At 37.2% G+C, this 23,578-nt stretch overlaps 1 protein-coding gene across 8 annotated transcripts in view; it reads left to right on the top strand.

The window, feature by feature from the left end:
- MARK1 (microtubule affinity regulating kinase 1) overlaps window positions 1–23,578 on the top strand; it is a 58,535-nt gene that overhangs the window by 21,106 nt on the left and 13,851 nt on the right. For 3 of the 8 annotated variants that reach the window (XM_065833243.2, XM_065833241.2, XM_065833240.2), the window contains exons 2-12: window positions 1,613–1,816; window positions 2,508–2,561; window positions 9,095–9,143; window positions 10,294–10,359; window positions 11,347–11,417; window positions 12,389–12,445; window positions 16,126–16,362; window positions 16,452–16,571; window positions 20,728–20,827; window positions 21,399–21,511; window positions 22,786–22,939. In XM_065833243.2, coding sequence (XP_065689315.1) covers window positions 1,613–1,816; window positions 2,508–2,561; window positions 9,095–9,143; window positions 10,294–10,359; window positions 11,347–11,417; window positions 12,389–12,445; window positions 16,126–16,362; window positions 16,452–16,571; window positions 20,728–20,827; window positions 21,399–21,511; window positions 22,786–22,939 — 1,225 coding nt within the window. Of the gene's footprint in view, window positions 1–1,612; window positions 1,817–2,507; window positions 2,562–9,094; window positions 9,144–9,591; window positions 9,724–10,293; window positions 10,360–11,346; window positions 11,418–12,388; window positions 12,446–16,125; window positions 16,363–16,451; window positions 16,572–20,727; window positions 20,828–21,398; window positions 21,512–22,785; window positions 22,961–23,578 lie in introns of those variants that run through there. The other 5 variants (XM_065833239.2, XM_065833242.2, XM_065833238.2 and 2 more) reach the window with 3 other exon arrangements.

The following is a 23,578-nucleotide window of genomic DNA, read 5'->3' as shown; positions in this document are numbered from 1 at the left end:
AGTGGGAGTAAAGTAGTATTTTGCAGAGAGACTCAGGTAATGAAAAGACAAACAGAAAATTCTATTTAGGACTGTTCTCCTGGCCATAGTGAATAATTAATAATGCTGGAGGTGATGTAAGCAGAGTTGTGCTACATTTGGGAAGAACATTCTGGTTGTGGTCTACTCCTTGTTTTTTCCGTTTGCGTTGCAGCTGTTTGCTAGTTTTCCCAATTCTACTAGTGCTTATGTCCTGAAATAACTGTGCCGGGCTCAGTGGGACTATCTGTAAGCCTGGGTGTTTACAGGAGGGAATTGACTTAGGTCTATAATAAATGCAGTCTGAAGTTGGAAGCACTGCTTTGAATTCTGTTTTGTATAAGAAAATAGCTACTTGCGTAAGGGATGACGAGATCAGCATAGGCTGGTGTTAGGTTGGGTATTGCGAGAAAGAGTGGAACCTCCTGCCGCCTTCTGACTCTGCTTTCAGTGTCAGGCGAAAGATCTGGGGGCCTTCGGTCTGTAAAGAAACAGGATCTGTATAAAGACACCAAGATACCCACTTTTTGATTGTAGCAGTGAATAGTGGGAAAATATTCAGGTGTCTTTTGAGTTTCGTTGATGCTTTATGCTTAGCTGGAACTGGCTGAGCTGGGAGTAGGCATCCCATTCTGTTACAAAATCTAAACACTGGGTCTGAGAAGACTGTTTCTGCCTACAGTATTTGCCTACCTTAAAAGCTGTAACTTAAAAGATCAGAGGCTAAATTTTACCTGTTAAACATTTGTATCCATCTACCACTAACGTCAGAAAGCATTTGGTATACTGAAACACTTAACACTCCTTTGACATCTTCCCTTACTTTGGTTTCTCCTTGGAACGTGTCCAAGCCCCATCTGTATCTTGCCTCTTACATACTTGGAAGTAAAGAGAGTTACAGAAGCACTGCAGATTTCAGTGACTAACGTTTAATGTGGGATGATGTGTGGCATGCATTAAAAATAACAGCCTTTTAGTTCTTCAGACTTTTTGAGATTTAAAATATATTTATATCGTGGAGTTTTCTTCAAGAATATATTATTATTTTTAAAGATGTAGATTATTACTTGAATGAGAACTTCTGTGACTTACAAAAATATACAAACAGGTTTGAGGAACAAAGCTTACTTGAAACAATATTTTTCTCATAATGCTGAGTGAAGAAAGTTAAGGAAAAATAATTGAGTGAAACTTTGTTTCCAAATATGCCGAAGTACAAATATTTTTTTGTACTGTGTATTTTTAAAATACTAAATTTGGTTATTAGACAAGTTTATTTGTAACATAGTGGTGTAGTGTGTAGTTTGGCATAGTTTCATATTTTTAAAAGTCTAATTGTTTCTTGATTACTGCCTAGGTGTATCTAGTTTTGTTTTTGGAGCTGGTAAAATTTTTCTGCAGATGTTTTTTCTGGAAACATTCATCAAACTCTGCCTGAAAACAGCATGTCCTGCTTGGGCTAGCATCCAAAGTTGTCAGTTATATTGTAAAAGTAAATAAGTTACTCCCCCTACACCTCTTTATACAGTCTGTTCTGCTGCAACTGTCTAAAATCCCAGTAGTTAAATTCCCAACTATTTTATCTGTCTTCCAGCATACCTCTGTGGATGGGTACACTGAACCACATGTCCAGCCTATCAAGTCGAGTAGCAGACAAAACATCCCCCGATGTAGAAACTCCATTACATCTACCAATGAAGAGCATCCTCACATTGGAAATTATCGTTTACTGAAAACAATAGGAAAAGGAAATTTTGCCAAAGTGAAACTGGCAAGGCATGTGCTTACTGGAAGAGAGGTAAGCCTTTAAAAAAAGGCTGATAGAATGTTTTATATTCTCTTTGACTATCTTTGCTTTTATATTACCTTTCTCTTCTGAATAGAAAAAAGTGCATATTTTGTCATCACAAAGGAAAGTGCAGAAAGCTTATTTTAGAATATAGGAAAAGTTACCTGATGTGCATGAGTTTTCTCCATCTAATGGCTCCTTTTCTTAAGAATGTAAATTCTTGGTAAAGAGATCAAAAAGTTTATTGCGCATCAAGGGGTATTTTGGGGCTGGGAGTGGGTCAGTTCATCCCCAACCATTTCCAGAACCGAAGAGAATTATAATGGTAGTTAGATTTCATTGGTATTGATAATCTTATTGATAGATAGATCCTTGATATTGAAATCTATTGAGAGATAGATTGATCTTGTGTTTGAAGGCCCTGGTTTTGCAGTAGACAGGATAACATTATTCAGTCCAAACACTGACATAAGTATAAAACTGGTTCCTTGGTGGTACCATCTGGTGGCAAAGTTCTGAACTCCTGCTGGTAGATCATAATAGGTGAGGAAGTTTTGCTTGATAAAATGCATAAAAGCAGACACATACACACGTCTTATAGGCACATCTATGCTTTTGCTCACAGAGGTGTGATATATTTTTGTTCAAACATTTTTCTGAGTTTTGTAATCCATGGTTTGCTTTGTGTTTTTCCCCAAAGGTCGCTGTGAAAATAATAGATAAAACCCAGCTAAATCCTACTAGTCTTCAAAAGGTAAGAATACACCATAATATCTGAAATTCTATAAATGGTTGAACTGTGACCTTTTATTTACTTGTCAAAATGTTTGGTCCCTTTATCTTGCTAAATAAACATCTTTGTGTACCTATGACCTTAGGAGACAGTGGTATCCTACTGGCTTTGCTATAATGTGCATGTGCAATTTGTCTGAGGGCAATTGCTCTGTGTGGTTCCTATCTAAACATCACTTCTTTGCTCTTCCTTCTTCCTTCAGCTTTAATCTTTGCTGACAAGAAAATATCTTAAGTACACAAGTAGTTTGTCTACATACTAAATCAAGATATAATGCTGTAAAGGATAGTATTTTTCTTGGATTTTTCTTGAATGTAGTAATTAGGTTTTGTGGACATAAGAGTGCCAATTGTATGGCTTTAATTTTTTTTTTACCTTTTGTTTTTATATTCTTTCAGCTTGAATAAAATATTTGTTAAGCTAAATGGACCTTTAGCAAATACTTCTTGTATATAGAATTGACAAAATGGCTGAAAATAATCAGAACATTCTTGTTTATTTGTAACTGTAGACAAATACAGAAGTCCTTTCTAACCATTGTGATGAGTGTTTTTACAAAACCCTGAGGGATTTTTGTTTGGTTTGGGCTTTTTTTACTATTTATGCATATGTTTGGTTTTGGCTGAAGCACAGAAATTTTTGCATTGTCCTATTGGAGGGTGCCCCTTATTTAAAAAAAAAAAAAGAGGGATTTTTTTTCTTTACAAATACTGGACTGCTGCTGTCTGCAGCTGTAAAATGAGAGAGAGAGAGAAGCCAGGGCTTGTTGCTCTTTTATCTCTGGCTGCCATTACATTTATTTTATTGTGTAACTTTGGTTATGGGAAGTTAAATATGACTTTGCTTCAATTCCGTTTTTGCTTTGATGTCTTTTAATTCTTTGATTTATTTGCTTTAATTTCTCTTCTGTAGTATTTTTGAGTGTGGGTTCTTCGGGTTTATTTTTTTTAATTCAACGTGCTGTGCAGAGTCCATCCAAAATTTCACTGTCCTTACATTCTATATCCTATATTAAGCAAACCTCTTTGCTAATACTTGGGCTAGTGAAGAGGGCCACACAGAGGCAGGATGTGACAGAGCATACTGGGGAAATCCTCTGCTGCTCATGTAGCTAGTTTCCTACCTAGCTTGGTATTTATGCTTGGAAGAGCTAGCTGAATTTGTCTCATTGTTGAACAAAGAGAGGATAAAAAGCATTAAAACTTCCAGGAAAATGAAGCATGAAAAAGTTAGTTCTAGGGTAATTGCTTTAGTGATAAGATATATTTACACAAAAATATTCAACAATAGTTTGCTAAATCATTCCAAGTATAAATGAAACTTTCATAGCTTACAAAAGATGCTGTCACACTGCACCAGTAGTACACAAAACACTCGTGTAATAGGACATTGCTGCTGAGTGGGAAGATGATAAGAGAAACACTTATAGGTGCAGGTAGAAGCAGCTTATCATAGAGCTAAGGACAGAAATTGAATTAAGTGATTTAACAACAATTCTGTTCTTCTTCAACAACTTCTAGAAATATTTATCCCATGCATCTTCTGCTTACACTGGAAAGTGTGATAACTTGTTGGTATAAAGTTTTCCTTTGTAACATCTTAATTGTAATTTTCAGAAAAAATAATCTTTGTTTTGAAGCTCTAAGTGTCTTCAGCTTCCTACAATTTTCTGATAATTTTGAGTGAAGCTGAATATTGATTCCCTGAAAGCTTTTAAGTAAATGTAAGCACAGTTTTTGCACAGTCACTCAGGCAATTGTAGTTTTTTTAAAGCAAATAAGGGTGGGAGGGTGGTTCATCAGCATGCTTGGAATTATTTCTTATAGTATTCTGATAGATCATTTGTGTATTGTAGATAAAACAATTTAAAAAATCTTATTCTGTTCCATTAAATCAGTCATCTTTATTTTTATTTCTGCAGTGAACTATTACGTAAAGTTTGTGATTCTTTATGTACAATGTAGTATCATTGTAATGTGAATTTTTATGATTTGTCAGCAGGGTTATACTGTATGTAGCACTGTTAAGTAGTCAATTTTTATTTCAAGAGGTAACATTGGAAATGGGAAGTGGTGATAATAGGAACAGACACTTTTCTAATTACTGTTTATAGAGGAATACTGGAGTATGTTATTGCCACAAAAATACCACTCCTAAGTTTGAACTCATCTAAATTAGCATAGTTGACAGGACAGTCTTTAAAACTTCAAAGCTGGTACGTTGTATGCAGGTTGGCAAAACTTTAGGCCTTTCATCACTATTGATTATTATTAATCAAGCAAGGCGAATATGTAGTGATCTTAGGCACAGGGTTATTCACAAAACCATCCTCCTGCCATTCGCTGTACTATAAGGGATACCAAGTGCAAGTAGGTTTTGCCATAGTACTTGCTACTGACTTAATTGAGTTGAGGCATTGTAGCTTCTCCTGCATTATTCTGTTTTGTAAACAGAAATATTTGAGCACGTACCTGAGTTTCTGAAAGTGTCATAGAAGCTGGGTCTGTAGTTAGTCACGGATATGAAAGCAAAGACAGTGTTTAGTTTGTTCTTAGCCACTCTCCAATGTTATTTATGCTGCATAGTATGGACAGGGTACTTCAGACTTAGTTATTTTGACTTAAAACATTGAATGTTAGGAGGTGGCACAAGTAAGGTGACCTTACAAATTTTAAAATTTGTGTCCTTGTGCATGCAACATGATAGTCTGAAGTTATATTGTATTTCTTGCTTTAGGCTCTCTACCTCTTTAAACAGATAAACAATATTAAATTAAGGGCACTGCCTTTTATTTTGTTTTCAATTTGTTCAGTATGTGGTTCTCATCTTAGTGAGCACCCATTTAGAAGATAGAGCTGGCTTTTTTGTGAACTTGCTGTCTTGATTGTAACATAGTATGCTGACTCAGCTTTTTCCAGTCATGACTGTAATTTGTTCCCAAATGTTAGTATTTGGGTTTCATCATAACTAGAATTTATATCAAAATAGCTGTTCTATTTTCTGCATGTCTGCTACACTGGAAATGTCGTCTTGTACTGGCTGTGCTAGGGCTGTTTCTGAAGTAGCATTCTGTCGCTCTTCTGCAAAATGCTAGCACAGCAGAAGGTGGTTTTCTTTTTTTCTTAAAGAGTTTGATTAGCAAGTGGCATTTCAGATTTTCCCTTTTTTAGGGGGTTGGAGGGCTTCTTTTTATTTTTAGATGTATCTAAATCAAACTTAGATTCCTTCTCCCTACTGCACCTTTGAGAGACCCTTACACATCCCCTTGAACCGTATGGGCCAAGAACTACACAAGGTGGAATGTGGCTGTGTTCATGGTGCCTATACGGTGCTGTTCCATTACTTCTGTTCTTTTAGCCTTGCAAACAGTTTCTTTCTTTCTGGGTTGGAAAGTATCTGTCAAGCCAAGCAGGTTTAGCAAAGTTGCTTGACTTAGTTAAGTAGCAGTATTATGGAATATATGAGTTACATCTGCCTGAATTACAACATGCCTATACCTGAGTTACTTCAGAAAAAGGTCTGAAAATATCAGGTTCCAAGTACACAACTGCTAGAAGCTTGTCAGAAGCCAATAACAACTGCAAAACACTGACTCTGAGAGAACGTGGATCTCCCCATGAAGAAGGCAAACTTGTGTGCTGTAGTTTCAGCAATGGGCAGGCAGCTGGGGAGGATTTCTGTGGGGAGTACCATCACCTGGGGTCTTTCGATCTTTTCTAGGGCAAGCTGTTTAATCAGCAGGTGCCTGCAGGTAGATTCCAAGATTTCAAATATTCTTTCAGTCTTACTCTACTGATTTCTCTCTCCGTGTTCTCATATGTTTGGAGGGAGGCTGACACTGTCCCATCTGAATAATAAAATAGCCACTATCCATTCAGTTGGTGCTGGACGTGATTTGTGTGGATGAGCATCTTCTAAGATAACTTTGGCTGCTCCAGCCTTGTCCAGTAGTTGCTCTAAACATGCAAGTGCATTTCAACCAGCGCTAAAAGTGCCTTTGAGTCAAAATCCCCAAACAAACAAGAAGCCCACCTCAGAGTCACCAACCAGCAAGATTCACTTTGTGACTTTGAATACATTTAGAATTTGCCTTAGAATAGCTGCTTTCTTTCAAAAGGTTGAGACTAACTACTTCATTTCTGCAAAATATCTATTCAACGGGATGTATAATACAAGATGTTGTAAAAAATTGTATTAGTGTTTGTATGGAATAAAGCCATGCTTTAGGTCTTGGTGATGTCTTATATTCAGAATCAGAGCAAGTAAAGGTTTCTTCCATGTAACGAAGTATCTGCATCAGGCAAGAAGTCACTAATATACTGTATTGAGGAAAATAGACTTTTATTCTATTTCCTGATAGGATTTTTCCTTTATGGAAGAAAAAATTGTGTATCATGTGGAACAAAATTTAGTGTCCCTGTAAAATCAATTTGAATCTTAAACCAATTAGATCCTGTGAGAATAGTGAGTAGAATGATGCACATCAATTTATTTTCAATTGCTGTACTTCACGTTATTTGTAAAATTTGGTTTATTAATAATACTTTTTCTAGATTTGAAATTATTTTATTTATAGAAGCCAAATATTGTAATCCTGCTTATGAAGACGTTTGTTCATTGCTGTAACTGTTAAGTTATGAAATATGAAATATCTTTCTAATCTTCTGGCAGGAATTGCAGTTTTCCACATACCTGCTTGAAAGCTCTTCTGAAGCTATACCACCTACTGTTTTAGATTTGTTAGCTTCTGACTAATTGATGTTGATTTAACTGAGAAACCTTTTCTTGTGCAACAAATTGAAATACTTAGAAAAACATAAATGCACAAAGAACAGCCTGGTATGAGGGGTTTTTTCATGAGTATTACTGGCTTTATGAGGAAACAAGATTCACTGAAGTTATTTCTAGTGCATAGTATTACATACCCATGTGTTACACTTTGAACACAAGCAAATGGTATCGTACTGTTTGTGTTTTCTCAGAAAAGTGCTTTTAGAGTCTTTGATTCCTTCTGAAATCATTTTAAGGGCAATTATAAGGCAAGTGGATAGTAACTAGCTTGAAATAATTAATGTAGATCTACAATAATGTTACTTGATCAAAAGCTGAATTTCAAAAAGATGTTACTCTCTAGTCTTGTAGAATAAACTCAAAATTCTAGAAGTGTCATGAGTAACTTGCACAAATGGAGTGAAGAAACATCACTGTTGTCTAAGCAAAAGAATTTCTCTTAACTCGTAGCTTCAGGCATCATAAAATAGAAACTAAAGTGCTACTATTTGATGAGGTGTTCAGTCTCTGGCTTACATCTTTGTACCCTTTTGCAAAAGTAATATCTGAACAAATAGGACTAATTTTGAAAATGGAGGGAGGCAAGTCCCCCGAGACATCAGGCGAGCAAAATAGCGACAGTGCACTTCTGTGTGTTGAACCAAGCTTCTCCATAAGGAGGACTGTAGTGCTGAGATGTTTCCAAAATATCTGAACATTAGGCTGAAGCCAGCAAGCTTTTCTTCCTTCATTTCAGGATCCTGCTTCAGCCCAATATGGGACTAAAGAGCATGCAGCACAGTAAATGGATGTGATGATGCACATATGCTGTTCACTTGAAGTAAAACAGTGCAAGCTTAGACATCCTCAAGTATAGAGTAACAGGACTATGTAGTAGTTTAGGATTCCTTTTGTTTGCCGCCTTCCCTTCGAGTCCCTAGGTTAGTCTTGCTTCAGCTCTTATTTAATCAATAAACCCATGAATGCTAGAAATTTAAGAGCAAGGATGCCTTGTTTCTGATTTTAAGGGGAAAAAAAAAAGGCAAACTCACCATTTTCTTGAGTATATACACTTGGGGCTATGAGTTTGTCCAGTTCTTTTTAATTATGTGACTCAGGATTGTAAAGCAGACTGTAATTAATCATAAACCTTCAGGCCTTGCTGTGGGGAGAGGGGACATCTCTGTGTAAGTTTTGGTAGTTGTGAGAAAAGTGAACTCACCTGCTTTGCATCTGTGGAGTGGCAGGACTGCAGAACATCAGGATTACCGGTCTCTTATTTGTGTTTCAACATTTGTGTGTTTGACTTTTCTGTAGTGCTACACCTTATGTTTGCACCTGCAGTTATGTATGTGTTCAGGGTGGTTACCTGAGCTTCCCGATCACCAAAGAAATGAGAGCAAAGATGTAACAAAAACCTCTGTGAATGATCTGTTGGGTTTGGTCAATGTGAAAATCCAGAAAGGGCTTTAAAACTTATCTGTGTCTCTATAAAGCTTAAAAATCAGTTTGGTTTTGATATGCAGTTGGTAGTGGTTATTTTTATCTAATGTATAAGGTATAGCTTACCTGTTCTGCAGTTCAGTGCACTATATTTATCTATAGTCTATGCTAGTGCTATTTTCTGTGGCTTATGCTGCTCCTTTTTGCCATCTAAAATTGCGTATCTTGTATAACTTTTCCATCATAAATACACACTAAGAAAATTCTTTCTTCCTTAACAGTTGTTTCGAGAAGTACGAATAATGAAGATACTGAATCATCCCAATATTGGTAGGAGCCCTGCATTTCTGCAAACTTTTATTATTATTATACTGTTTATATTTTAGTCTCTTTGGCTTTATTTGAATCTTTATTTGAATGTACTTTATGTTACGCTTTTGTTCATGAAACTTTTTTGAGATAACAGGACAGTGGGCATTCAGGAAATGCTTCATTGTCTCCCCTGCTTTATTGACTCTGGTTGGAACAAGAATTTTGCTCTGAGGAGATCAGCTGCTCAGTCCAGGAAGGCCTTAACACGGAGTAGGAGATGCTGAGCGCTCCAGTCTCTTGAGGGTCCTAACTCCCCTCGTCCATTGAAATTACTCTTGAGGCCAAAGAGCATGAGTTTCTTGGGTGAAAGTAGCAGAACTCCGTTGAGTCTAGGAAAGACTCCCATTGACTGATGTTTCCAGAAAATCAGAATTGCAAAGTATGTAATTTTCCCTTTCTGCTTTAGTTCTTTCACCTGCCCCACAGCTTCAGGGCCCTACTTTGTGATGACAATTCTTCTGGCTGAGGAGGGCTGGACAGTCTTGTTCCAGAGACACTTAATGGTCCTGAATCGGCCAGAGGGCTTGTTGCATACAAGGTATGGATGAGGTGTACAAGTTATTACATGCTAGGCACTCCCTTCTCATCCCTCAAATTGTTTGTTGCTTTTCCAGCATTCTTAGCTTCTGCTGTTTTTTGTTTTCTTGGGGGTGGCGGTGGGAGTGTGTTTGCTTTAAACAAATAGGTACTATTACAAGCTGAGGAAAGTCTTTTAAACTTAACTTTTCTGGTATCCACTCAGTTTTTAGTTGGTCAGAATCTCAGATTTCTAACTGGGAGCAGTTTAATAGTGAAACAGGGAAGGTTTGTATGATCTTAAAGACGTCTGTGTCAAATTAAACACTAATTTCAGCATGAACTCGTTTGTACAGTGTGCATAAACTTTGGAGAAAATTGTGAATTAATATGCTTTATTATCAACCATGATTTAGAAATTAATTTCGCTTTTTTCCCCTCAAAAGAATGCTAACCTAGAGGATATAAGGTTTTCATATGGTTTACTATTATCACTGGCCATAAATTATACTCTCTTCATCAGTATAATTTTTTGGTTGTGCTGTGCTTTTGCTCCCTGCTGCAATCTCTCTCTCATTCATTTTTCTTGCAGTAAAATTATTTGAAGTTATTGAAACTGAAAAGACGTTGTATTTGGTAATGGAATATGCCAGCGGGGGTAAGTGGATCCTTAATTCTGCTTTAAGGATAAACTGAAATACAAAAAACCATGCCCATTCCATGGCTAGGAACGATTTGAGGATTTTATGGTCTATGGGTTATTCCAGTCTGACTTTCTCAACAGTCCCAGTGGACCTCCAAGAGCTGACTTTCTTGCTTGCATCCAGTTCTGTAAAGTAACCTGCTAGGTTTGCTTAAGGGTAGTTACTGCTCTGAGGTTTCTGCTGGAATATCAGGAGATAACCTGGTGCAGATCTTGGCAAGAACTTCACTCAGGATTTATCTGCTATATTTAGGCAACCACTGGTGCCTCATTTTGTCTTGCAAATGTGTGCCAGAGCACTTGGAGAGGCAGGTCTGGGGGATGGAAATAAGGATCCCAAGGAAAGGGACAGGCAGGACCACAGGGAGTGAGAGGGTCAGTGAGTCCCCGCACGAGGAGCTGTTCAACATCTGCATGGGAAATGCGTGAGTGCGGGAAGGGAGCCCAGCTCGCGGATAGGGACCCACTAGGAAAGACTGCTCCTCAGCCATCCCAAAGGTGGGGATCCGAGAGGCACTGAAACAGCTTTATTAGAGAATAAGAAGGAAAAAGCTGAAGTAATACAGATACTGTCAAGTGAACCCACTAGAGATAAGTGAAACAAATTTGGTAGATAAGAAATTGCCTGTTTCCCAGTTTGTCTCATATGCAATGTAGATGTTTTTCATTATTAGTCTTTGTTGTTTCAGTGTTTTTTAAGTAGATTTATCTTTTAAAATTGAAGAAGCCTTAGTATGAAGGGCCCCTTTTTTGTATGTCTTGACTATTACATGTCTGAAAAATAAAACCCAACGCAAAAAGGAATTTTTCTTGTCTGCTTCCTTTCCCACCAAGGGCGGGGGGGGGAGGGGGATGTTGTTTACAAGCATTATTTCATTGTGCATGACAGTCAAAAGTAGAACCTGGGCAACAGGACTGATGTTTTGTGCTTGTCATGGTCAGGAGAAGTGTTTGACTACCTAGTTGCACATGGAAGGATGAAAGAGAAGGAAGCTCGTGCAAAATTCAGGCAGGTATGAAATTAACGTTTGCTTTTTCTTTTTCTGTTTATGGTGTTTTCAGATAGACGAGAGTGTGAGCATACGTTTTTTGCTTTAAAGAAATATTCGTTGTTGTGATAATGTTTATTAAAGCTGGAGTGGAAAAAATCCCCGAAGAGAAAAATATCTTCTTCTTACGTATTATCTAAAAATAGTTACATTCTTTTTTAGTGGATGTTCCTAAGAGCCACATTTTTTTATTGTGACTCACTTGAGGTTTTAATCCTTTTCTGAATATTTTAGAATTTAACAGCTCTTGTATGTAGAGATGTTATGTTGACATGTATTGCTGTATCATGTCACGCTGTTTCATGTGAAGGATATTCTGTAAGAGGTTTTTATGTTCTTGTTACAAACTTTCTCATATTAATCTTTTTCTTGCCCTGTTTTTAGTGATTATTTTGTGAAAAGCTTTAATTGGATAAATAAAAAAGATCTGATATTTTTCAGAATTAAGGTATATAGTTAACATGTAAAGCAACTACTTTTAACTTGCTGTTTCAGACTTGGTTTTTGTTACACATATATGAAAGTTGATATGAAAATGTTGAGTAAGCTATTCTGTTAGGAATGAATTGCAGAGATATGCTGCAGATATTTCCGAATATAAAATCTGAGATGGTACATCCCACTATGGGGTTACGAGATGGAATAATGTCCTTTTATAGTTATTGCTATTGGATAATCTGCATTTAATATAATAGATGTTTCTCTTATTACCTTAAGGAGTATGTATTTTTTTAATAAGAACATGAGCTGCTTTTTAGGGATGTTTTAGTATTTGAGCTTTAGTGACATTTACATGAATAGTTTCTAAAGTGAAAGCTCTATTTATTAATTTCTTATGTTCTACTGAATCATATCATGAGCCAAAATTGCTAAGTCATATACAAAAACTTATACTGAGACTGAAATAAAATATTTCACTGCTTGTGGTGTTTCAGATTGTATCTGCTGTGCAGTACTGTCATCAGAAATGCATAGTTCATCGGGATCTTAAGGTAGGCTGTTACTTATTGTTCATTTGCTGGTTGATAATATAGACTCAATTTCTTTCTATACACTTGTCCTTGCCACTGTTTCTGAATGCCTCAAATATGTGAATGAGGGAACTGTAACTATCACTTGTATTTTACTCTCAGTTTTCTGAAGCACAAAAATAATGTAGCTTGCCTGTTGGAACAGGGGAGAGACAAGAATAGAACATGTTAGTTTCGTTCCAGTTTTGGCTTTAAAAAAGAGACACGCGCTTCAAAGAATTGTACCTCCTGGCATGCAGATATCTATACGCTGAAGCTATAGAAGCTCAGTGATACCAGTCAGCACTACTTAATGAAAATATTTTCAGTTAAAACATATTGCAAGATATATAAAATGGTCTTTTCTTGGTGATTCATAAGAAATATGTTCTTAATCCACATAAACTTCTCATTTATACTCTACTATTTAATTGAGGCAGAAAAGTCTAAGGTGAAGAGAAATTAGTTGAACTTCCTTTTTTTGATGCTTTGTAGTAACCTATCTGCATAAACATACCAGACCATGTTAAAGAGTTCAACGTTTGCAGGTGCAACCTAAGGCTTCAGTCCGGAGTCTTCTTCGTGCCAAGTTTAGATATCATGGGACTTGGACGCAAGATCTTCACTCACTTAAAAGTTGCCTTGTGGTCTGGCTTTGGTGTCTCTGTATATTTACAAAGAAAACACACTAGTGTAGGTTCTTTTTTACTGATGTGTCTAAATACTTGTGAAAAGCTGGGGTTTAGTTATACCCAAGGGTTTTTTTTCCACCAGTATCTTTTGTCTTAACTTTCTTATAATACACTGCAGCATATGCTCATCCTGTGTCTTACAAATCTGTTCCTTAATACCTCTCAATCTGCCAGCTCCTGTGTGTGCATATGGTGCTAGATAACACATCCTTCTCTGCTGAGTCCTCCCTGCCCCAGGACTCTTGTCATCTGCTGATGGAGATGCCTGGCCAGTGCTCTGAAGTCAGAATGCGAGGAAGGAAAGGGCTGGATCTCATTGAAATCTTGATTTAAACAAAAAAAAAAAAAAAAACAAACATCTTACATGGTGGTTTGGAGACTGTGAATATTTTGTCAAGCTCCCTGGAGCTTACTGTGGTTACTGTTGTTGAGCTTTTCAGAAGGCTGTACCCAGGGACCCAGTGGCTTGGCCGGACAAGCTGCTTTCCCTGGTTGCCTCTGCACTGTGCTTGGCTGGGAGCAGGGAGCCAGCCGGCTCCTCATGTATCTGGCACTGCCTGGCTCAGCCCAGCGATGTTACTGAGTCTTATTGCGTTAACCTCTGCAGTGATTTAGCATCCTGCATCTCATGCTTTCTCCTGGAGCCTGTTACAACCTCCACCCCTCATTCATGTCTCAGTTCCACAGCACATACACAGCTCACAGTATTGCTTGCTAGACTATCCAAAACCGCTTTGCAGCATTTGCACAGGATCCCTTTTACCATCTGTCACAAGTATTCTGCTGCTGATCTTCCTATTTACAACACAGGCAGGCAGAGTCCAAAGTATTTTCTTTGTTTGCTTTTCTCTATCATCTCTTGGATGGAGTTATGCTAGACTCATTTGAAAAATTCAGTCTTAGGTGTGATTGAGAGCCAGTCAGCCTAGCTGATGAAAAATGCATTCCCCAAATAAAAAAACGACTAAACCTGTGGCTTTGAGGAGGTGTTTCCACTTAATCTCTTCTTTCCAAATATTATGTGTCATCTGTCTCATTTAAAACTCTTTGCATGGAGCTGCAGAGAAGGAAGAAGCAACTTGAAAGTTGTGTCTGCATTCACATCTTCTCTTGACTTTCACCCTGGTATCAGCACGCTGACCAGTTGACGTTGTTAGCACTGCAAGGCAGAGCACCACTTTGGGGATTTTTTATAAGCCTTTTTGGCTTTAATAACAGTAATGGTAAATTTCATCAAATACATCAGACTAAACTAGGAAGACATGTAAGAAAATGTGCCAGTTTGTCCAGGCTGTTCTGGCAGAAGAGGAAGGAGTGCAAGGTCCATGGGTACTAAAACTGTCTCCTTTTAATTTTCTAGTATTATAAACAGCTTGCGTAGAAAGAGCTATAACCAACTCCAACTTTGCTCATCCTGTTATGCACAAAACTTACCTTTTCAGTGAATGTTAATGCTTTTTGCTCTGAACATGTAGCCAACAAGAGCATAGTCTTTCTATTTGGCACATTAAAAAGGTTTTATTGGTGGTTTTGTTTGAAGTAAGAAACCTAAAAGCGTGGGGTACTTGGGTAGCAGTGTACTGTTGGACTAGGAGGACTATTGTAATCGCAGAGCAGCTGCACTAACAGTAATGTTTTCACCACAAGAAAAATGAAGTCTTTGTGCACTAATGTAGAAGGCTGTCAAATATAGAAAATATCTCTGTCTGCAGGCACATCAGCTGGAACAAGCTGCGATTAGAGGTTATGAGTTGGGAAAATAAAGTATTTTCCAAGACAGTTAGTTTATAAAAACAGGGCCTATTTTACTCCTGAAAAAAGGCTAAATTATTAAAAACAAAACCTACAAACAAATAAAACCAAACAAAATCATGTTTACCCTTTTAAATCAAAGCAACTAACAAGTCGATTACTGTTTCTCTGATCCTGAACTAAGATACTATTTTCTGAGCGCAGTATCCGATGAGAGGTGCCTGTATTTGCTATAAAACTCATGTTTGGCAATTAGGTGAATCCTCTGCTCTGGCTGGTGTCTGTCCCCCAGTTGGAAAAGGATTCTTGCACTGCTCAGTGCTGCTCCTGTGTTGCTGATATGCAGATCAGGAGCCAAGACCCAGTGAGGTGGGTAAATATTGCCCAGTTCTGCTGCTCTCCTTGCACAGCATCCTTGCATTTTGAGAAATGCGCTTTATTTTTTTCCAGTAAAGTATTAGTATTCCTCTAACCCCACTCTTAATCTTCTGACCTACCTTTGATACTCAGTATCTGAATACTTGCATCTATGTATGTGTGATGCATTGTATTCACATGATGATTGTTGCACAGGCATTAATATTCTTAGATGTACAATACATGCATTTTTTCATACAGAATATTATACCTGAGTGTTAAACACCTTGATGCTGTCATTGCTGAAGCAAACACTGATACTTACAGGGAGGTTTTTTTTTTTTGTATACAAAATGCTGAGATACAACACGTAGCTTGAAGTGTTTCATCTTGCAAGCAGGGAGAGATCTTCTTTTAAAGTCTTAAATCCCTTCTAACATTTACCCCACCAAAATGGTAGATGATGTCTGGGATTAGATTTATGCTCTTTGGCATCAGAAGTTGGCATGAACCTGTCAAAAGCTGAAGCTGCTGTTCTGAAATGTCTGGATACTTCAGTCTAAAGCTGAACTAGGTTATTTCTTCCAAAGCAGAAAGTCTTCATAGCTGATTCACTAGTTGACTTTAAAGTCTGTTTAGCTGCTTTTAACAGCTGTATTTTCCTGAGTAAACATAGTCAGTTTTCAATCTTTGTAGTGTTTTAAGGGGGATTAGTTTCTTTTGTTCTGCAAGAAAGATACAGATGGTGAACCATTGTAGAAAAAGAAACATTCTTGCATTTATTCATAAATGATACACTCTAATATATTGATCTTATTCTGATACCTAAATTGTCCTTTTCCTCTTCTGTTTTTCTCTTAGGCAGAAAACCTCCTACTTGATGCAGACATGAACATTAAAATTGCAGACTTTGGTTTTAGTAACGAATTTACGGTTGGTAATAAACTGGACACGTTTTGTGGAAGCCCGCCTTATGCCGCTCCTGAACTTTTCCAAGGAAAGAAGTACGATGGTCCCGAAGTGGATGTGTGGAGCCTTGGGGTGATTTTGTACACACTAGTGAGCGGGTCGTTGCCATTCGATGGTCAGAATCTAAAGGTACAACTGAAGTATGAAAGCCTGGCTTTTATTCTGTTTAAATCTTCTATGTCATTAGTAGGCTCACCTTTTAAAACTTTATTTTAAAGGAACTGAGGGAGCGAGTACTGAGGGGGAAGTACCGCATTCCATTCTATATGTCCACAGACTGTGAAAATCTACTTAAGAAGCTGCTAGTACTGAATCCAATAAAAAGAGGCAGCTTAGAAGTAAGTAGTTTCATCGTGGGGGGGGGGGAAGGGGATTTCAAATTAAGAAAAAATATAATAATTGCTTAAGACTTCTTTATTTTTCATTATAGGTACTTGCTGTTTTAAGCACCCAAAAGTCTTAGTGTTTTGTTTGGTTTTTAAACAGTGCAGCTTGAAAATATAAAGTGTTAATGAATGAAAGTCTAACCTTAATTGCAGCTGACTACAGACTATCGTTTAAGAGCAATTCAAAGTGCCAACTGTTCCCACTTGTTTTGGTCAGATAATGGAGCTAGTTCAAACCGTCTGGAAAGCAGAACAAGATTGTAAATATCTTCTGCTTAGAGTTTTTCCGAAAAGAAAAAAACAAACAAAAAAACCAAAACCAGCAGGCAGTACTGTAAGCATTTTTGACTTAAGGAGTCATCGTGGAAACCGTAAAAAGGGTAGATACAAGAGGAATAACTGTGATGGAATACTACATAGGGTTTTTGTTTGTTTGAGTGCTGTAATACAGATGAAGACTAAGAACTTTTTGAATTATAAGCTAATAATTGCTAGTTATTTGTGTTCAGCCTGCTCTTGCCCCCATCTGGTAGCTTTGTTTCAGAATAGCTGAAAAATTAACATGTATAATACTACCTGCTGTGTCACTCAGCTGAAACCTGTTTTGAGATTTTTTTACAGAGTTATGATTTTTTTTTTTGTTAGTAAGTTAGGTTTTCTCTTCACAGGATATGGAGAATATCTGTGCATCATTTGCAAGGTGTCTAAAAGGTTCATTGTTTTTAAGGGGCTGTTTTCTTCGGGATTGCTGTATTGGCAGATACTTGTGCGGTAACTCTGGAGCTGATATTTAACGTATACTTTGTGTAGAGTTCACTCTAAATGCTGTTCTGTTCTATTTTGTGAGTTCTTTAACAAAGAGCCTTCTAAAAATAACATCTGCTTACCATAGACATGAAAGTAGAGCAGAAGGTAAATAGAATGGTTTTAAAATAGTCTTTGTATGAGTTAATCACCGGTGACTTTTGTTTCATCTTTCTGTGCCTACTTGTGCAGCAGTGGATGGTGTTCCAAAGAATGAATCCCATTTAAGCAGCTTTTTATTTGTAGTGGCCTGAATTACGTTTCCTGGCATGAATGCTACCTGTGCAAGGAAGCCGGCAGTTACTGAGCTCTGCCTGCATGCAGTTTATTTCAAGCTGATGCTGGTTTGTGACTTGTTATAACTAGTTTTAACGTGAAAAAAATAGGTGCTGTAGAGAATAGCGAGTGATGGCTTCTGCTTTACTGATATTCGTTAACTATGTTGTATTTATTACTGTCTAGAGGACGCAAAGATAGGAGTGTGGTCACTCAAAGGTAGTGAAAGATCACTTTTTTCCCGTGTCGTGTTTAAGTCTTAGGAAAATAGATTTTCCTTTTATTGAACTTTCCTCTGGATTTACAGCAATTTCTCTTCAAATCTAATTTCGCTTTCACTCTGGATATTTTAGTGTTCTTTCAAAATTCCTTCTTGTACCTGGAGAGAGGTGTTGGATGGCAGCCTCGTTGCAATGGTGTAGTTGTCACATTGTATGGAAGAGAGCCAATAAACGATATGTGTAACAAAGGATCTTGAGCCAGTACCAAAATACTGCTGATCGTGGACACTGATCAGTATGCTAATCTGAGGGAAAGAGACATCACAAACTTTTTAAACATTAATGTTCCTGAGGTCACATGTTTGTTGAATTAGAAAGCAGTGGTGCATGATTTGGAAAGCAATGACTATTTCTTCTGTCTGAGCACTTCTGAAAATACATATTTAGAATCAGAGTGTATACTTATTAGAAGTTCCTAAAAGTGGAAAGACTATGTCATCTTAGGTGGGGAGGATTTTTGTTTGTGCTTTGTCTTTTAATTACTTGCTCAGTCCCAGCCATGCATCTGCTCCATTCCCATGCCTGTTTTTCCCAGACTGTCCATTAGGATGTTTGGTGACATTAACACCAAAGCTGAGCCTGCCACAGACTCAGCACCATTTGGGTTAGGCTTAGCACTTTTCCTCTGGTAAGGACCAGGTAAATTTTTCTTAAAATGGTTCATCTAGACTTTTTTATGGTTGCAGCAGAGAGAACACATTTTAGAAGCAAGAGAATGTTGTTGTAACACAGTAAATCTTCACAGGAAGAGATGGAAAAAATGCATCGTCAGAAAATATATGGATCTCTCTTAACTATCAGTATTTCAACAAATTCCTCCTCTCTGCCCAGTCTTCAGTTCTTTCCAATTAACACTATGTGAAATTCCCACAGAGCAGATTTATGCTTGCAGAGAGTAATAAAGCAAATAATTTTGAGATGGACATATCTTGAGCCAGGCCAGCTTTTTTTATTTGATGGTTTTTCTGAAAATTGAGGGAAACATCATCAATAACATATAGTTGGTTGAAATTCGGTTTGGGTTGATCTTTAAGAAATACATTTTGGGTCAGATCTTTAAATTCCCTGACCAAGGCTGCTGCTCCTTAATCAGCTGAACTTAAACAGATCCTGGAACTGGATCATATGTGTCCCTTCAAAACACTTGATGGCAAGAGCCTGTTTTAAGAGTTGTGCAATAACTCAGGATGCCTACAAGATCATGTATTGAAGACAGAAGCTATGAAAAGTTTAGATATTTAACAGATCAAAACCTAGAGTAGACTGTATGGAACAATAGATCCACCTAATGAAGAGACATGAAAAACTGGAAGTGGGAATTGTTTGGTTTGCCTCTGAATTCAAGAAGGATCAAGAAAGGGGAGGTGGGATTCAAGCAGTGTGATTCCTGGCATCCAAACACCTCATTGTGCTTAAACTTTAGATTTAATTAACAGTATCTTTTAAAAACTGTAATGGCAGATGCTGCATACTCTTCGGGGAGCCTTATCATGTTACTGCAAGGCTCCAAATACATAACCAAAATCTATTGTCAAATAGATTCATGCTCTGTGTGCCAGAAATGTGATATAGCAATATGTGTTCACAATTCCTTCCCTTTTATCCCTCTGAAAAGCCAAAAAAATCAATTCTGTGCCAGAACTTTGAACAAATCTTTAAGTCTTATTGTCAGCAAAATGTTAACTGGCCCAAATACAAAGTTCTGTATTGTTCTTATGAAGATACAGCTATTTGGGTCTGTAATTTGGCAGCAGTGTTATATACAAAGAATTTGGTTATATCAGTGGAAAACTGACTCTTTTCCTCTTTGTGAGAGAGAACTAAATTCGGTGTTTGTGAGGCATATTTGGAGCCTGTGGGCAACTTGACTTGCTGGCACTTGTTTCACTCTTCTGTCAATCTAGTGAGCAGTATTAGCATCTGTCCCTAAAGAGGCGTGTGTGCCTGTTGCTGTAGGAGGTAAAATGTTTTTAGCTGATGTAAAAATATGGAATATATCCTGAAGAAGAAATTGTGGTGGTGGCTATGGATTCCAGCTTGGAATGCCTTGCAGACATATCAAAAATCCAGGCCAAAGCAGAGGAAATTTTCCGAAGAATGCATGAGAATTTTTTTTTAGGAAATATCTGCATGGCATAGAGAGAGTTAAGAGGCATTTCTCCCTCCAGCCAAACTGTGAATGTATTTAGGTCAAGTGCAGTGAGAGGATCTATAGGAAAAAATGGCCAGTTGGCATCGTGATCTAGAGAGCAATGACTGTAGGAAGCATCGGCACACTCCTGAAATATTCCTTAGCTTCTAGACGCTTCCTTTGTTATTATTTGAAGGAGTTATTTATTGTGTTAGAGTTGGTATTGTAGTAACATCTAGGCATCTCAACCAAAATTAGAGCATGAGTGTTGGGCACTTGGCAAGACAAGATTAAGAGACGATGAAAGTGAAGGGTACAAAAGATTTTTGTGTGTTGGAGCTGCAGGGTTTTTTTCTCTCAGGAGATTTTTCTGATATTTTGGGTAGGGGGATTGTATTGTAAAGGGTAAATATTAGGTGGAGATTGAACAAAAGGATGCAAAAGATAAAAGAAGAAACTAGTAAGATGTGAGGGGAAAAGGTGTGAGCGAAAGAGCAGCATTCAGATTATTATGAGTTTTAAAGTTTGTTTTTTTTTTTTTTCCCAGTGTAGCTAGCATGGATTTAATTTGGTATGGTAAACGGCATATAGACCTAAAGTTGATTTATTTTCTTAGCAAATTATGAAGGATCGGTGGATGAATGTTGGCCATGAGGAAGAAGAACTAAAGCCATATACTGAGCCTGAACCAGATTTTAATGACACCAAGAGAATAGGTAAGACTTTTACAAGGATGTTGCAGCTGAGGTACATTGGCAATTTTATCTTTAAGTCAAACTAAAATTTGAGATACAATCTCATCATACAACTGTTTTCTTTTTATTTGAGAAATTCCATTATAATGGCGCTGCTGTGACTTCACTGAACTGACATGAATCTACAAGCATAGCAAAAGACGAGATTACAGAATTTAACAGGCAGAAGAAAACAGATTTTGTTATGACGGCAACAATTTTTATCAACCGTTGTCAGAAAAAGATATTGTTTTGGCCCTGTAGCTATTCATACTTTCTATTTGCCACTATTTTATTTGTTTATTGAATAACACTTAATGTTGAATAATGTTGAAATATGTTGAATAACATAACTGAGAGTTTTCAAGAAGAAAATGACCACGAAAGAGGAGAGTTGCAGCCTTCTTGATTTTGCATAGAGAAGATGATGGTGGTTGAGTTGAACCTAGTTACCTGTTAAAGTGTAAGGGTTTTTTCTGTTTTCCTTATTCTTAAGTTGTCGGCAAACCCAAGCACTTATTCTGCTAATGTATCTGCTTCTTTTTCCTTTTAGACATTATGGTTACAATGGGCTTTTCAAGAGAAGAAATCCATGAATCTTTAGTAAACCAAAAGTATGATGAAGTCATGGCTACTTATTTGCTTCTGGGTAGAAAACCACCTGAAGTAAGTGCCATCTAATTTATATCTTCTGTTTTGGCCTTTATACCTAACTGGGTTGAATATTCTGGTAGTTGATGCTTTTATGAACTGTTCTGTAACATCTTTTAAAAAAAACAAACTGTGACTGATAACTTATTAGTGTCTTTCCTTTTTCATATCTTCTTGGATATTTTGTTAGTTCCCATATGAAGAAATAGATTGAATATGATGTCTTCATGTTTGCTTGTAAATGTGTTAAATTGTTTTTTTAAAAGGCTGGCTATTAATCTGAAGTGGCATGACTTCTAAATGCTGAGTCTTCTTCCTGTCATGTGTGTCTACAGTTAAAACCAGAAATAGTTGATTTGACTAGAGCAATTATTCTTCTAGCTACTAAGATGTGACAACCTTTGTGTCTCAGAGATTTACTCACCCTTTCTAACTCAGATATTATATTATGGTATATTTTATCATTTAATAAATAATTACGTTGTCATTAATAAATTTGTCATAGAAAACCTTTTGACTGATTTGGAACTGGAGGAATCTGTAGATCTTTTGGGATCACAGAGATTTTCAAGAAATGAAGCTCAGACCATGGCTTTTCTTTTAGAAGTATTTTTTTCCTGCTGCTTCATTGCCTTCTTTCATTTCTAAGGTAGCATAGATCTGATATGTGCATCCTTGAGTGCATTTTCCCACAACATCTCTGAATGAGAATTCCCTTGTGATGGCAGAACATGGAGGAAATCTGTCAAAAATTATTTTGACTTAAACTGCTTGGAAGAGGAGATTTGTCTTTTTCACTGCTCTTACTTAAAACTTAGGCTTCTTAGACACCAACAAACCAGTGGCTGAGTTACATACCTTATAAAGATATGTTGAAGTCCAGAAAGAATCCTTGAATCCCTAGTACTTGCCTTTTTAGCCCTTTTGACTCAGTCCAGTGCGTTTTGAAATTGTTCTGAAGCTATAAATGCTCCTTAAGCTTAAAAAAAAAAAAAGCAGGGGAAGCCATTCTTTGGTTTAGGTTTTAGAATAGCACAGTTTTTGTTGCCAGAAAGATTCTTCTAATTTTATTTTGAGCATTCATTAACTTCTTAGCTTTAGCTGTGTATTTTTTAAAGCACATTAAACACAGATGAAGTGATAAAACTCATCTTGAAGAAAATGGAACTCCGGATACAATTTTAAATTTCAAAAAATGCCTTTGATTGCAACGCTTTGCTTTATTAAGCCATGAAAGTACCAGTAATGTTGAATTTTGTTTACACTCTGAAAAAATGTTTTTCCTGTAGTTTGAAGGAGGCGATTCCTTGTCCAGCAGCAATTTGGGTCAAAGGTCTCGTCCCAGCAGTGACCTCAACAACAGTTCGGTGCAGTCTCCCGCTCACCTGAAGGTCCAGCGGAGTATATCGACTAACCAGAAACAGCGGCGGTTCAGTGATCATGGTGGGGATGACATTCCAACAAGTAAAGTAACATACACAATTAAAGTCTGAATGTGCAGTGCTTTGTGAACCTGGCAGGTCCACCACTCTGTGCATTTGTTGTGTATCTCGTCATGCTCCGCTGTGATGCTTTTATTTGTATGAGTGCTTCTATGGTAAATCCGGGTCAATGTAATCTACAGATTACGTTTTTTGGACTTGTTACTTGGTTGATTCACTAAATAATGAGCTTGAGGATGTTTCCTGTTTAGGAAGTAATAGCAAAATATTGGTCTGGATAAACTCAAAGGCAGCAAACCGTTGTGTTTATCAGTACATTTGGAGTTGGGGACAAATTGTTTGTTTCCAAGTGGCAATGATTTTACCAAGTATTCAGGAAACATTTTCAGGTGAAGGTGGTTACATCAGAAAGGATTGCGTATTTAAAACAACTTTTTTTTTTTTTTCAAAGAGAACTGTCAAATTACTAGAAATGTTTCTAGAATGTTTGGCCTTTTTCTCTGCCTAATTTACGGTTTTATTTCTGATATTTTTCCCCCCCTTTTTGTTCTTTTCCATCTGTGTTAGCGTGGTGGTGTTTTTTTTCCAAAAGAGCAACTAATATTGTGAAGATCGTCAGCCGATGGGATTTTATTTCAAG

Source organism: Patagioenas fasciata, chromosome 3 (genome assembly GCF_037038585.1).
Source record: "Patagioenas fasciata isolate bPatFas1 chromosome 3, bPatFas1.hap1, whole genome shotgun sequence".
In the NCBI taxonomy this organism is placed as follows: domain Eukaryota; kingdom Metazoa; phylum Chordata; class Aves; order Columbiformes; family Columbidae; genus Patagioenas; species Patagioenas fasciata.
Note: the sequence above shows the minus strand (reverse complement) of the source record. Positions and strands in the feature narration are given on the sequence as shown.